Consider the following 12,902-nt stretch of genomic DNA (forward strand, 5'->3'; position numbering starts at 1 on the left):
ACGTTTCACAGATCGCAGAAAGCGCCAATTTGAACAACAAATCTCATTTTTATTTTTTTATTATTTGTTAACAAACTGATAATACGATACAGATACATTTTATCAACAGTGGATATAAAGTTACATTATGGTTTAGGAAAGTTATTAAACTTATAAAAACAGAACATTGATAATTCACTTGAATATAATAAACGTTCAAATTATTAGAAAAAATTATTACAACGTAATACTGTTACTTTGTAAAATTAAATTATGTGCTCATATTTCTATTATTTACAAAAAATATAGTCACACAAACACTATGCGGGCGTAACATTCGTTCTTGCCATTCGTGATTGTTGTTCTTTGCGGCATTCTTCGGCTGTGTGTTCCAGTTGTTCTTTCAGGATGAGTAACTCTCTAATTCTCTGGTACACAGGATCCTAAAACAAAATTAATTGTTCTATGAATAAAGCCCAGAAACTGAATATGCTAAAGTTTGTAAAGTTAATGATTTAATCAACGTAAAATAAAAAGAATACAAAAAAACTCTATTAAATATCATGACAATTTTACCTGAGTTCGCATACTAGGATTCCATCTGCAGTAATAAGCCTTCCACAATTTGATATGCCGTATACTTGCAATCGGAATTAACACTCTCTGTTGAGTATTGTTAGCCCAGTACAACGGATTCTTGTACAGATCTAACTGACTGTTGGTATACGACCACAAAGAGACCGTCTGTTCCTTAAGCTCTACAATAACCACAGATTAATAAAAACCTGAGAAATCCTGGGAAGTTTTACTTTCTTGTACTCTTTCCCTCTCACTGTTGCACAAGAACGTCCCAAATCTGCACGAGTACAAGTGGTCAAGTATAGTTATTAAAAAGTAATCGTTGAACTCAAAAGCGTTGGGAAACTGTTGTGTGATCTGCCAAACACAGTCAATAAACTGAAGAAACACTGGCGATCTATCAGCGTCTGAGTGGTGATCATCGCCGTGTCCGATCCGCTGAAAATTAATTATGAGTAAACAAAACATAAATAATACGTGAATACCTGCTGAAACTTGTGACCGAAAGACAACCACTCTTTTTCTATCAGTACCTCAAAACCTTTAATAGTACGATAGTACGGATCGAGCATTAACATGGGTAAGGCCGTGAGTTGTGCTGTACGATCCCATCCATCGGAGCAATGAACCAAAACAGAAGTTTTATGGTTTTCAACTTTGTCAACAATACGAACAGCCCCAGCTAAGATACACTTTATATGTTTCAACCAGTAGGTGGATTCCACACCGGACAACCACTTCGTTTCTTCAATGTTAGGATAGCAGAGCTCTTTCAGTTTTCTAAGAGATTCCCGCATTACGTGAATGTTGTGGATATCTAAGAATACGAGCTCTGCATTTTGGTAGGCATCTTCTGACTCGTAGCCACCGCCTTTCGCTTTATTAGCAATCGCGTTGGCACTCGGCCGCGCATCCATTATAAACATTTTGTGGGATTGGGCATTGGCGTCCATTATTAATTGAATGTATCTCTCGTCTTCACGACACCTCTTGCCGCTTACCTTCAAAAATTTAAAATTGATGTTTATTCTAAGTGATCAAAAAAATTATACCCCGACAAGTGGTTGAGAGCATCTAGTAATAGTCGCTTGAGACTCTGGATGGATCCAGCTGAGCACAGGTATCCTTCCTCTGCTACGATAGTTGGCCACAGCTTTAATTTCTTCATCCGTGGCCTGTGCAGGTATTGCCCACACTGCTGGATAACTGTCGCAAACTTCGTATTGTTCGTTTATTCTTGAAATCTTCCACATGTCGTTGTTGACACCCTTAACGGAAAGTGTAAAAAAACGTTTGAAATAATACCATAATTACCATTCTTTTCAATTCGGCGATTGGCTCATAGATGGTCCACCCATTTTCCGGAAAACTTTCCGAATACTCAAACGCAAACAGCTTAACTTTATGAGAAAGTGGAAACGCAAACTGTTGCAACTTCTCAAAGACATCTCTTCTAGAATGATTTTCTTGTTTATGAGCAAAACGCAAGTTACGCATGTCTTTGCAAAACACTTCAATGCCATATGCGTTTTCACCACGAGATGATGCACCACCGACTTTTTCAATACGTGATACCTACTTAAAGTGTACAATTATATTCAATTGGTATAGACACAACTTACGACTCCTAAAGTTACGTCGATTATGTTTGGCGTATCTTTATCTGCAGAACGAAAATACAGTCTGTAATTAGTGACGGTTAAAACACCTCGGGCTGGACCATAATATGGACAAAGATATGTTACGTCTCTGGCTTGGCCAGTTACTTTTTCTCCAAGAAGCAAAGGGGGGTCGTCGGGACGGTTTGCTGCATTGCTTTCAAAAGATGTCGCCTTAAAAATGTGTAAAAGTATGAATGTTACAAATTCCCATTTAGATATACAGCATTCAGTTTTCAGTGATTATTGGCAAAGTTCAACATTCTTTGATGATATAAATTGAGTAAAACTTGATATTTCAATACATGTTATGAGTCAGACATGTATAAATAATACATTTCATATTATGACCTTTAGCTTCAATCAGATGTAACTGCATTTAAACTGCATATCAAAGAAATGGATTTAAAAGTACACTTATTACTGCTCTTTTTCAATAAACTTATCCACAGTAAAATGATTAGTATAAGTGGTTTGAAGTATTTTGCTCAAAGTTGAAATTACCTTTTTTCTTTCCAGCGTTGACACTACATTTTCGGTGGACGTTGAACTCGACGAACAGTAACTCTTACTCGGAGATGTTTTACCCCAACTAGTCTAATAAATGTAATACTTTTAGTATAAAAAGCCCATCGCAATGAGAGCTTACTTACCGTGTCTTGTTTTGAACCTATTAGGTTAGATTTTGAGTCTGACCTGAATGTGTCCAAAGTAAGATTTTTCCCATAGTTATTGCTATCCATATCCACCAACTCTACACTTGCTCTTTTGATCATAATTATGGATTTATTTATTAAATTTTTGTTGACATTTTACACAATCGTAAACTGTCACTTTAAAATGTCAAAAAATGACAACTGTCAATGTCATCATGATCGTAACATAACCACACTTTTTATTGATGGGGAAAATAAAACGAAAATTCAAATTAAAGATCTGTTGTATTTTAATTAGTATCCATTGCTACTTGTGTCTTATGTCCTTTTTGAGGTTGTATGGTCCCAATATTGTCAGTTTTTTGACCTAATTTTTCAAGTTGGATTTTGCTGTATCGCTTCAGCTTAAATTTAGGTAAAAAACGCAGCTCACCGTTCCATTGTTTTAAAAGTTCAAATTGGTTTGGACACAACAGGTCTGGGACTTCTAAAAAAGACAATTAATACCAAGACATTCACTGTAATCATTTTACCAATTCCACAAGTGTTGAATTCTTCTCTTTCTGATTTAATTGTCAAGTTAATAATATCCTCTCTACTTGCGTGCTGTCGATTTTTACGATTACCTATGGAATGTTTAATTCTAATTTGTTCCAGTTCTTCTTCAAATCTTGACAAATATTTATTAATAATTTGTAAAACTCGCTCAGGATCAGTAGTGTCTGATTCTAGATTGTCCCTAAACCATAATAACTTCTCTCCTATTACATTAAACTTAATATTATTTGACTGCTTCGACTTTTCACGACTTTTAGTCCTACAAATCATAAAGATTAAGGTTTATAATAAATGCTATTTAATTGTTACTTCTTTATTTGCTTGACCAATGCGTTCGTTTTTCGACTGTTTGGGTGCTTGCACTTCACCAAATCTTTCACTTTTGTCTGAAATGTTCCTAAGGTTTTATATATTTCCATGAAAAAACACGATACAAACCATTTTAACTTACAAAAAAAAACGTGGGCACTGAGGTTTTGTCTTGGTTTTGTTATGAACACAGAATAGGTTATGAATTGATCGCATTGAGCGCAAGCGCTGCGATTCTCACAATCACTTTGAAGCGCGCTTTTGAAATGGATTTTTAAGAACATTTTAAGAAATAATTTTTAAGAAAAGTTAGACAATCACGTGATCGTATTTAATTATTTCATTTTAATTCTGGATACGTAAAATCGGATTTTGAGAAAAACGATAACGTAAACTACCTGCCAAAGTTCCGGAAATATGAAGCTTCCAAAATTGAGAAAAAAAAGTCTATTGAAAGAGATCTCACATTGTAAATTGAAAAATTTGAATTTTAGAATTAGGAATATAGAAAACCGACCTCCAAGCATTTGAAATGTGAGAAAAACGGTGGCGAAAACCGTTTCTTTCTATTATCTGTCGTAGTTCCGGTGATTTGCCCCCCGGAATTTCCGGGAAATATGAGCATGGTAGTTGTTGCTTGTTTGGCAGAGATGTCCACAGATGTCTAGTGGCTGTCATTTTTACGTAAGTAGTTCCTAACCTCAACTAAATGGTCTTTTCTAAAATTGTAAATTAAACTTCCTTCCAACATGGTTCAAATTAGTGCTCTTCTTTTCCTCCTATTTTCCGTCTCTCAAGTTCTGAGTACATGCGAGAATCCTGAAATAAAATCCACTTCTTACACGACTGACGATGCTACAATCCTTACGCACATTGGCTATATTTCGGAATTTAACGTGACTTGTACATCAGGAACACCTCCAAATTTGTACATTATTATGGGTGAAATAATTCAACCCATTGGATCCACTGGAGATGGCAGGTACCAGATTAGCTGGACTGAAGACGTTAAACATGCTAGAACAGGTGATATTAGCATTAATATTTATGATGATGACGGGTATACTCTCCTGAGGAAAGCCCACAGAGCTGGAGAAGATTTGAGTGTAATACCAGCTTTTAGTAGTGTTATAATTAATCATCCTGGGGCTTACAAAGGCCCTTGGATCAGTTGTGAATGTTTAGCTGTTGCAATTTCACTAATTATTTGCTATTACGCGGTGCATTTCCGGTCCAAATTGTTGGCGTAATTTGAATATGATCAAACATGTTGTTTAATTTATTTATTTATTAGTAAAAATAAATGTTTTTAATAGGTTTTTTTAAGAATACTCAGGAATGTCACATAATACTGTCATGTTAGATCTAATATCTAATAGTATCTGATTGTTCTTATGTCTAAAAAAGTACTGTATGAAAGCATAAATGATCTCATTATGTAGTTCAATGTTCAAATAAAGTGGCTTTTAAAAACTTGGCCAGCACTCGTTTGAATCAATAAAACACTAAATGATAAATACTGAAAAAATGAAGCCTTCAAACAATTCACCATTCAAGTTCATTAGGAATTTGCTCCGGATATTCGCCAGTGAGACAAGCGGTGCAGTGTCCTCTGTCAGCCCCCTTTTCAATGTTGCGTTGTACAGCTTTCACCAGTCCTTCAACGCTCAAGTATTCCAAACTATCAGCCCCTAAACAATTTCGTCCAAGTAAAAATTGTACCGGTTGTTTGACATTCTTACCAACTTTACTAGCCAAGCTTTTTGAATCCAAATCATTAGCTATTAATTCTTCTCGGGTTGGAATGTTGATGCCCATGTAACAGGGATACTTAAGTGGAGGGCTTGCAACTCTGATGTGGACTTCCTTGGCGCCAGCTCGGCGGAGCAGTTTAATAATTGGTCCAATTGTGTTCCCTCTTACGATGGAGTCGTCTATTAGTATTATTCTTTTGCCTTTGACGTTGGTTCCGATGGGACCTAAAAAAAACATTAAATTTTTTTTTCTAACTTAATTTTTTTCTCTTTTACTTACTAAACTTCAGAGCTACATTTAATTGACGCAGTCTGTTGGTTGGTTGGATAAAAGTCCGACCAACGTAAGTATTTTTCGTCAACAGTTCCCCCATTGGAATATTGGACTCTTTAGAATATCCAAAAGCAGCAGCATTTCCGGACTCCGGAACTGACCCAACCATGTCGGCTTCCACAGGGTGCTCAATAGCCAACTGCCGTCCACACTGAGACCTCACAGAATAAACTTCTTGGCCCTCAAAGACAGAATTGGGTCTTGCAAAATAAATGTACTCAAAAATGCAAAACGCCAATCGTTTATCAGCCGGTCTAGAAACAATATCCACTGTGCGTACTCCTTGCCGAGTCATTTCAATTATTTCGCCTGGTAATACCTCACGAACATAGCGAGTAATGGTCAAAAAAGCGCACGACTCTGAAGAAACCAACCAGCCTTCAGGAGGTGCGTTTTCATCGGAATTAGAAGAAAGAATTTTGCCCAGACATAAAGGGCGATTGCCGTACGGATCACGAACGGCATAAATTCGATCTTTAAGCAGTAGAACGACAGAATAGCTCAAAGGAGCTAACTGCATCAAGTGTCTGATTCTGGCGGGCCAATCTGGACCATTAACTTCACCTTCTGGAGGAATGAGGCATAAGGCTTGTGTGATAATTTCACTATCAGAATGAGTAGAGAGTCCAACTCCTCGGTCTAGCACCGTTTTGCGTAAACTCGAACAATTAACAAGTTCTCCATTATGAGCAGTTGCTAGAGATCCATGCATGGAATGCACAACAAATGGTTGGCAATTCACTGCAGCTGAAGCTGCTCTTGTTGCGTATCTTGTATGCCCAATTCCTAATGATCCTTTCAGAGTTGTAATGTTATCTTTATTGAAAACATTCTTGACCAAACCCATGCCTTTGTAAATATGAAAATCATTGCTGCCGTCACTGGTAACCACACCACATGACTCTTGACCCCTATTATAGATTATCAGCAATTTGTCACGTCTCAAGATAAACTTTGAACTCACCGGTGTTGAAGAGCTTCCAAGCCGATACAAATTATTTGAGCTATTTCCGAATTGTTTGTGGGCCAATCCATACCGCCAATTGCCGCAAAAACACCACATTCGTGGGTTAAACCCGTTGCGAATTCGTCGCGAACATTCGAGGACATTGTTCAGAATAATAAAATTAAATCAAACAAGTTAAATTTTGATTGAATTAAATTTGGTTGGGTTTTGTTTTGGCACGTGGAAAATTTAGGTTAAAACGCACCTGTTGATTGTTTTGACGTTTGACGCGAGTCGTGATTTTTATTTTATTTTACTTATTCTTAAGCAGTTTCAAGGAAATCATCGGCATCCACGTTTGTTGAGCAAACTTTCTTTACCAAGTAATTAAATGTGCTCTAAATATTAATACCATTTTAGGAAAAACGCGTTTACAAATTCGACTTTTTAAATTTCGCGGGTGCAGAAGATAGGGTAATAAAAAAGTACAACCCTAAAAATGTAAAGCGGTAAATTTGAAATTCTAATTTTGGTTCGTAGGAAAAATTGAAATTTTTATAATAAAAATCTCGAATTTAAAAAGTATCAGTATTTATTATGTACATCATATTAAACAATCCAAATAACAGTAGCTGATTTGACAATAGAGAAATAAATTAAAACATTTACAATAGTCGAATATATACACAATAAAATTGCGAAAATAAAGTAGACACGATAAAAATATAAAATAACCTTAAAATAGACCTATTGTGTGAAATCTAGCTCATAATAATACTAACAAAAACAAAAATATATTTTAAAATAAAGTAAGAAATATATTTCAGTTCAATAATCTAAGTTCAACTATTTTAATATGACTATTTTTTTTAAATTTCTCAACCTACTTTAGTGATTTCAGTAAACAGTAAGTACTACCAACGGTGCTTTTTGTGTTCCTTTCCCGATCCGCAAAAGTCCTTACAATTTACCAAAACTGATAGTTTTTACATGTTTATAAATGCTAGTGTGCCATTGTGTAACTAAGATCCATACATTCCGTGTAGTTGGGTTTCTCTGGTTGTTCAGGTGGAGGGCTGTCACATTCTTCCAAGAACTTGATCACTTTTTCCGTTGCTTTAATCGCACACACGCTGGAGGCTTCAGTCTGTAAAGAGCATATTTTAAATAATCCCCAATAAGCATTACGGCAACTTACAGATGCTGTTAGATTCATGAAATTAAAAAATTTCTTTAAAAGTTCCACCATGTCAGTGAAATTGTTCCCTTTTAGAAACGAACGGACACAGGTTTGGTACTCCTTGTTGTCCATTATTAAAAATCCAGCAAGCATAACAATGTAGGAAGCTAAAAAGGTGTATTCCATGTGGGTACCAGCTTTTTGGAGTACTGAAAAAAAGAAGTTATAACGAGTATACGATAGGAAATAGAAACATACGTTTCGCAACTGTTTCCTCGATGAATTCTTCGTTTGATTTGTAAGCTACGTTTGCACTGTCGGCATCTTTTTCTCCGTCTAAAATAGCGTTCGTGCGTTTTTCAGCAATTTTCGCACAGCCTTCCCAGTGGTAAAATTGAGCGATTAGAGCTTCTACCGCACTTTCTTCTCCTAAAGTAGTTTTCTGTTTAATTTTTAACGTAAAATATCGAGTAACTTACGGGAATAAATGCTCTCCAATTTGGATGGCGCTTTAGCATCCATCAGCAATTTCTTGTTAGGCTCATTGTCTTGTATTAAATTAATTAGTAACATGAGGACCTAAAATAATGAGATTTGGATATTGTGAAAACTCACAAGCTAACAAAAAGCTTACCAGGACACCTAGTTCGAACTTTTTTTGTTCGGGGATATAAAGAGGAACTTGCAGCAGCAGATGTAAACTGGTTTCAATGATACCGGGTCTTAACCCAATCAATGTGCTTCCCATTGCTAAAAAAAGACACATAAAACTGTTTTTTTTTTCAGTAGCACGAACTTACATTGCTTGCTGAAATGATGAGTTAAATTTATTAATACTTTTAACGTAACAAGAAGAGCCTCCCTTATTATAGTACCAGTCGACTCTTTATCCACAATGTCAGTCACTGGGTATAGAGGTATTTCGCCATCACATAATTTATACAAATTAACAAGTGTATCTAATATTATTCCTTCATTATATTTTAACAGGTACGTTTGATTTTCTTCATTATTATGTGTAACCTACAATCAAAAATTAAGAAAAAAAACTAGAGCGGAATATAAACATACATTTTCCAAAACTCGTAAGCATCTGTCTACTTTTCGAAGTTTGTCCAACAGAACATCCGTCCATGACACCACATAATCCGAAACTTGTCTACAGCACTCACATATCGTTTTCATGATGTGTTCCAATCCCCCCAGCTCGCGAAGTTCTTCCTTGAACCATTCTCCGGCTCTCTTCGACGTCAAACTCAAAAGTGTTTCCATCGCCAGTTGACCGACGGTGATGTTGTCGAGATTCAAATGCATTGCGTGTCCTTGACTTTGAATTTCAGCGCATAGTTCTCTTACTTTTTGTTTGTTTTTCTCTAATTGTGCGGAACTCAAACCGCAGACGTCGAGGGCTTGCTGATAGCTGACATCTGATTCGAGGAGATTTAACATTAGCTCCAGACAATCGCGATCCAAGTCCATATTAAGGCGATCTTGGCTTAGGACGAACATGACTGTCGCCGTGCACAAACCGAGGCTCTGAAAATAGACGAAAATAATTAATTTTCTAGAGTTATAATTGATATCTCTCGGAGATTGCAAAATAAGACAATTACCTGATCTTTAGTGGCGTCATGAAGAGCTTTAAAAAACTTCGCCACTGTCCCATGAGCTCGCACGTGCATCCGAAAGGCAGGAACCATACATTTTGATGCTAAAGTTATAGCCGACAAACATCGCGTACTAATAGGATTGTTATCCTGCAAGGCATCTAGAATATATTCGACATCGTCGTTGAATTCTTGGAACTCTCCAATTTCTTGAATTTGATGAGCCTTTTTGACATTCCTTACGACTGTATAATACTGCAAAAAAACGTAAGTATTCCACTCCTTCGCACTTATTTAATGTCTTACCCCTTTATCACCCTTTGTGCACTTTATACTAGTGACGCCGTCATTGTCATCGTCAGCTCCACCGGTGGTCACCCTTGTCAGAGGGTCATCATTAAATCCAAATTCATCGTACACTGAACTACCGGCGTTATTACTTGATGGGTTTTCACTAGGCTTTTGATTAGCATCTTTATCGTCACTCCACTTGTGTTTATATAACGCGCGTCTTTTTTTAGTCACATCGGTTACTAAAGGTCTGCTTTTAAATATGCTACCTTTCTTCTTTGATATGACTAATTTTACGGGAGGTCCAGCGTCGTCATCTTTATTTTCAGAGGTTTCTTTTTGTTCTTCAGTAGTAGCAATCACGGATTCGGAATCTTCAGTGTTGGCTTTTGGTTCTTCAGCTGTTGTACTATTGCTTTCAGAATCCGTGTCCCATTCGTCTTCAATGGAATCTTTAATCGCTACGTCTTCCACTGGTTTTGATTCTTCTACTATTTCAGGCTCTGGTTCTTTGCTCATTTCTTCGTCTTCGTTAAGAAAACTTTCAGTTTGACTTTTATCTTCACTGTCTTCGTTTTTGTAAAACTCTTGTTCGTCTTTGCTGTCTTCTTCGGGTTCTTTTTCTACACAAATCCCGCTATCTACGATGTCTATTTTGTTCTCAAAACCTTCTTCGCCTTCTTGTGCTGGTTCCCCGGGTGAATTGGGTCGGAGGAGATTATCATACATGGCTCTCCTCTCCAATTCATATCTTTCAGCTGGTATATATTCTGGTGACAAATCTATATCTTGCTTTGGTGAAGTAAACAACGAGAATTCGCCTGGAGTGTCCGCGGGCGCCGGACTGCTGCTTGGATCCTGCTGCATGCTGCGTCGCGCTGACCTGGTGATCCGGCAATTAGGTGATCTTTGGGAATTATCCCTGAGAGCTCTTGGGGAAGTTGCACTTGAAGTAGATGGGGTGCTGGAAGGTGTGGGCGTGCTTTCCGATTCGTCCGAATCGTTCACTAACTGAGATTTCCCTTTACATATCCTTAAAACTATTGGAGGTTTTGTTTCGTTTCGTTTAGAATTATTTACATTTGAACTTAGTACAGTCTTTTCGGGCGAGTTACCTTTCGACGAAAAAAATTTACGTGGTACATTCTTCGTAGTCTTCTCTGTTGCATCATTCGCGACCTTAAGTTTCTTCGTTACGTTGCCATACGTCATGTCAGGAGAAGCTTTGTAGGAGGATGATAGATCAGGGGGGTCCGTATTGCGACTTTTGAAGAACTTTTTTGGTTTGGGGGTGTTGTCCCCTTCGGGAGCGCCGGGTTTCTCATTTTCTGCACGAGGCAAACCTGCAAGTGGTGTGGAAGACACTTATCAATAGCGACGTCCTGCACTTTAATACTGCCAAAAATCATAAGTAAAAGCGTAAATAAATTAAGGGACGGCGTGCATGTTTCGCTTAGAGAAAACTTATTTGACGAAAAGTGTATTATTATGTTATTATTTATTAAAAGTTACAATAATGTTTGCTGAATAGGTTTATGTACATGAAACTACCACTCAGTTGTCATGTGTTACCAATAAACCATTAGTTCTACTCTGTTTGAACAAAGAACCATTTTTTTAAATATTTAATGTGTTCTTTTCAGTTTGGCCTGGATGAATAGCGCTATTAGGAAGTCAAAATATCGAAAAACCAGAAAATAATAAAAATTCAGTCAAACTGCCATACCGAGTAACAACTTCGATTGATTAACTTAATCACGTTTTATCGATTAACATGTTGCTACCTTCTTGAAATTGAGAATATGCTCCGAGAAACAATGCCAATTTTTATGTAAAATTACTCTTGCAATCTTCGTAGTAAACACGCCCAACAAAAAATCAAAACAAATCAATAATCACTGACGTCAAGAAAACAAATATAAAATTGAATAACAAAATAAAACTAACAATAACAAATTCGATTCTTATAAAATACGTACGTATGACCTCACACGGATCCAAAATCATAAGAAATCGATCTAACTTTGTTACATAAATTTATAAAAAAAACGTTAATTTATTGCTGTTTCAGAAGTTTTCTTAAATTGCAACAACATAAGTGTGTGCATTGTTCTGATCGTTTTCAATAGGGCCATAAATCAAAAATTGTGTAAAAAGTTTGCAAAAACATTTGTTTAATCACAATTAAACGAATTCAATTGTTTGATAAACTTACAATGGATAGTCAACTGAGGTGCAAGGGATAATATAAAGACATAAATACATATACAAATGTCTTGAAATCCAGTAAAATTCAGCTTCACTTTCAAGTTTTACTCTCAACTGTATACGTTTTTATATCTGAAGGCACCCAGCAATTGTTAATGTCTGGAATATTATGAACTTTCTTTTCATGAGGACACCTTTTTTTAGAGGAAAGTGCCTTGTCTAATAACAAAGTGAAGTATCATAGAACAGACAACTTGTTGGCAATTTCAAGTCCATCATATTATTATTCTAGTGAAAACTGCAAGAGATAAACCAAGAAGCAAATGCTAAAAAACTTAAACTGTACATAAAGCTGGTACAAAAATTACCGTACGAAGCTGTAAAACATTTCCATATAAAAAAAAAATAATCCTAACTCACCATTGATGGTCCTGATGGAAGTAAATGAGGTTATACCCCATTTCCCAACAGTGGCGGCTGACTTCGCCGCAGATGGTTTGTTAGCATTCTCCTTGAAGAGGTTATCAAAATGGAAACTTGCATGTGAACTTCCTCCTCGACGATATTTTCCATATCCCCTTGACATTTTTAAAACTTAACTAAAATGTACATATCACTCAAACATTTCCCAACATTCTGCTAAAATTTCAACTCTCAAACAAAACAAAACATCTTGTTTGTATTCCATAGGTTCATACACTACTTCTACCAAAATTCCATAACATAATCTTGATGTTTTATCAATGCATTTTGTTGTATTTTCTTAAAATTAGTTCACTTCGCCATTTTCGTCAAATGATGTACGGCCATATATTTTTATTAAATGGCACGTATTGACATGAT

At 36.3% G+C, this 12,902-nt stretch overlaps 4 protein-coding genes and 1 pseudogene across 5 annotated transcripts; 1 reads left to right on the top strand and 4 right to left on the bottom strand.

Moving 5' to 3' along the window:
• Positions 1–43: 43 nt before the first annotated feature.
• mtm (phosphatidylinositol-3-phosphate phosphatase) lies at positions 44–3,084 on the bottom strand. Its single transcript, XM_088039946.1, has 9 exons — positions 2,870–3,084; positions 2,721–2,813; positions 2,181–2,390; positions 1,873–2,133; positions 1,611–1,826; positions 1,044–1,559; positions 789–996; positions 556–737; positions 44–422 (listed from the first exon to the last, which is right to left on the bottom strand). The coding sequence occupies exons 1-9, from the start codon at positions 2,990–2,992 to the stop codon at positions 300–302; spliced, it is 1,932 nt and encodes a 643-aa protein (XP_087896072.1). The 5' UTR covers positions 2,993–3,084; the 3' UTR covers positions 44–299.
• Positions 3,085–3,138: 54 nt separating this feature from the next.
• LOC148172478 (translation machinery-associated protein 16 homolog) lies at positions 3,139–3,910 on the bottom strand. The gene is made up of 4 exons (XM_088040057.1): positions 3,869–3,910; positions 3,740–3,816; positions 3,406–3,689; positions 3,139–3,359 (listed from the first exon to the last, which is right to left on the bottom strand). The coding sequence occupies exons 1-4, from the start codon at positions 3,869–3,871 to the stop codon at positions 3,163–3,165; spliced, it is 561 nt and encodes a 186-aa protein (XP_087896183.1). The 5' UTR covers positions 3,872–3,910; the 3' UTR covers positions 3,139–3,162.
• A 367-nt stretch (positions 3,911–4,277) lies between these two features.
• Positions 4,278–5,218, top strand: LOC148172479 (translocon-associated protein subunit delta pseudogene; annotated as a pseudogene). Its single transcript, XR_015770301.1, has 2 exons — positions 4,278–4,423; positions 4,503–5,218. The product of XR_015770301.1 is annotated as a translocon-associated protein subunit delta pseudogene (transcript).
• LOC148172480 (amidophosphoribosyltransferase-like) lies at positions 5,131–7,088 on the bottom strand. The gene is made up of 4 exons (XM_088040054.1): positions 6,792–7,088; positions 5,774–6,738; positions 5,482–5,718; positions 5,131–5,430 (listed from the first exon to the last, which is right to left on the bottom strand). Exons 1-4 carry the CDS (start codon positions 6,935–6,937, stop codon positions 5,285–5,287), a joined length of 1,494 nt encoding a protein of 497 aa, XP_087896180.1. The 5' UTR covers positions 6,938–7,088; the 3' UTR covers positions 5,131–5,284.
• Positions 7,089–7,347: 259 nt separating this feature from the next.
• On the bottom strand, positions 7,348–12,862 carry wapl (cohesin release factor wings apart-like). Its single transcript, XM_088040052.1, has 10 exons — positions 12,480–12,862; positions 9,867–11,194; positions 9,567–9,815; positions 9,025–9,489; positions 8,754–8,976; positions 8,588–8,703; positions 8,433–8,532; positions 8,212–8,382; positions 7,972–8,162; positions 7,348–7,920 (listed from the first exon to the last, which is right to left on the bottom strand). Exons 1-10 carry the CDS (start codon positions 12,643–12,645, stop codon positions 7,777–7,779), a joined length of 3,153 nt encoding a protein of 1,050 aa, XP_087896178.1. The 5' UTR covers positions 12,646–12,862; the 3' UTR covers positions 7,348–7,776.
• Positions 12,863–12,902: the final 40 nt, after the last annotated feature.

Source organism: Gnatocerus cornutus, chromosome 6, assembly GCF_029298725.1.
Source record: "Gnatocerus cornutus isolate USDA-ARS CGAHR chromosome 6, icGnaCorn1.1, whole genome shotgun sequence".
NCBI lineage: Eukaryota > Metazoa > Arthropoda > Insecta > Coleoptera > Tenebrionidae > Gnatocerus > Gnatocerus cornutus.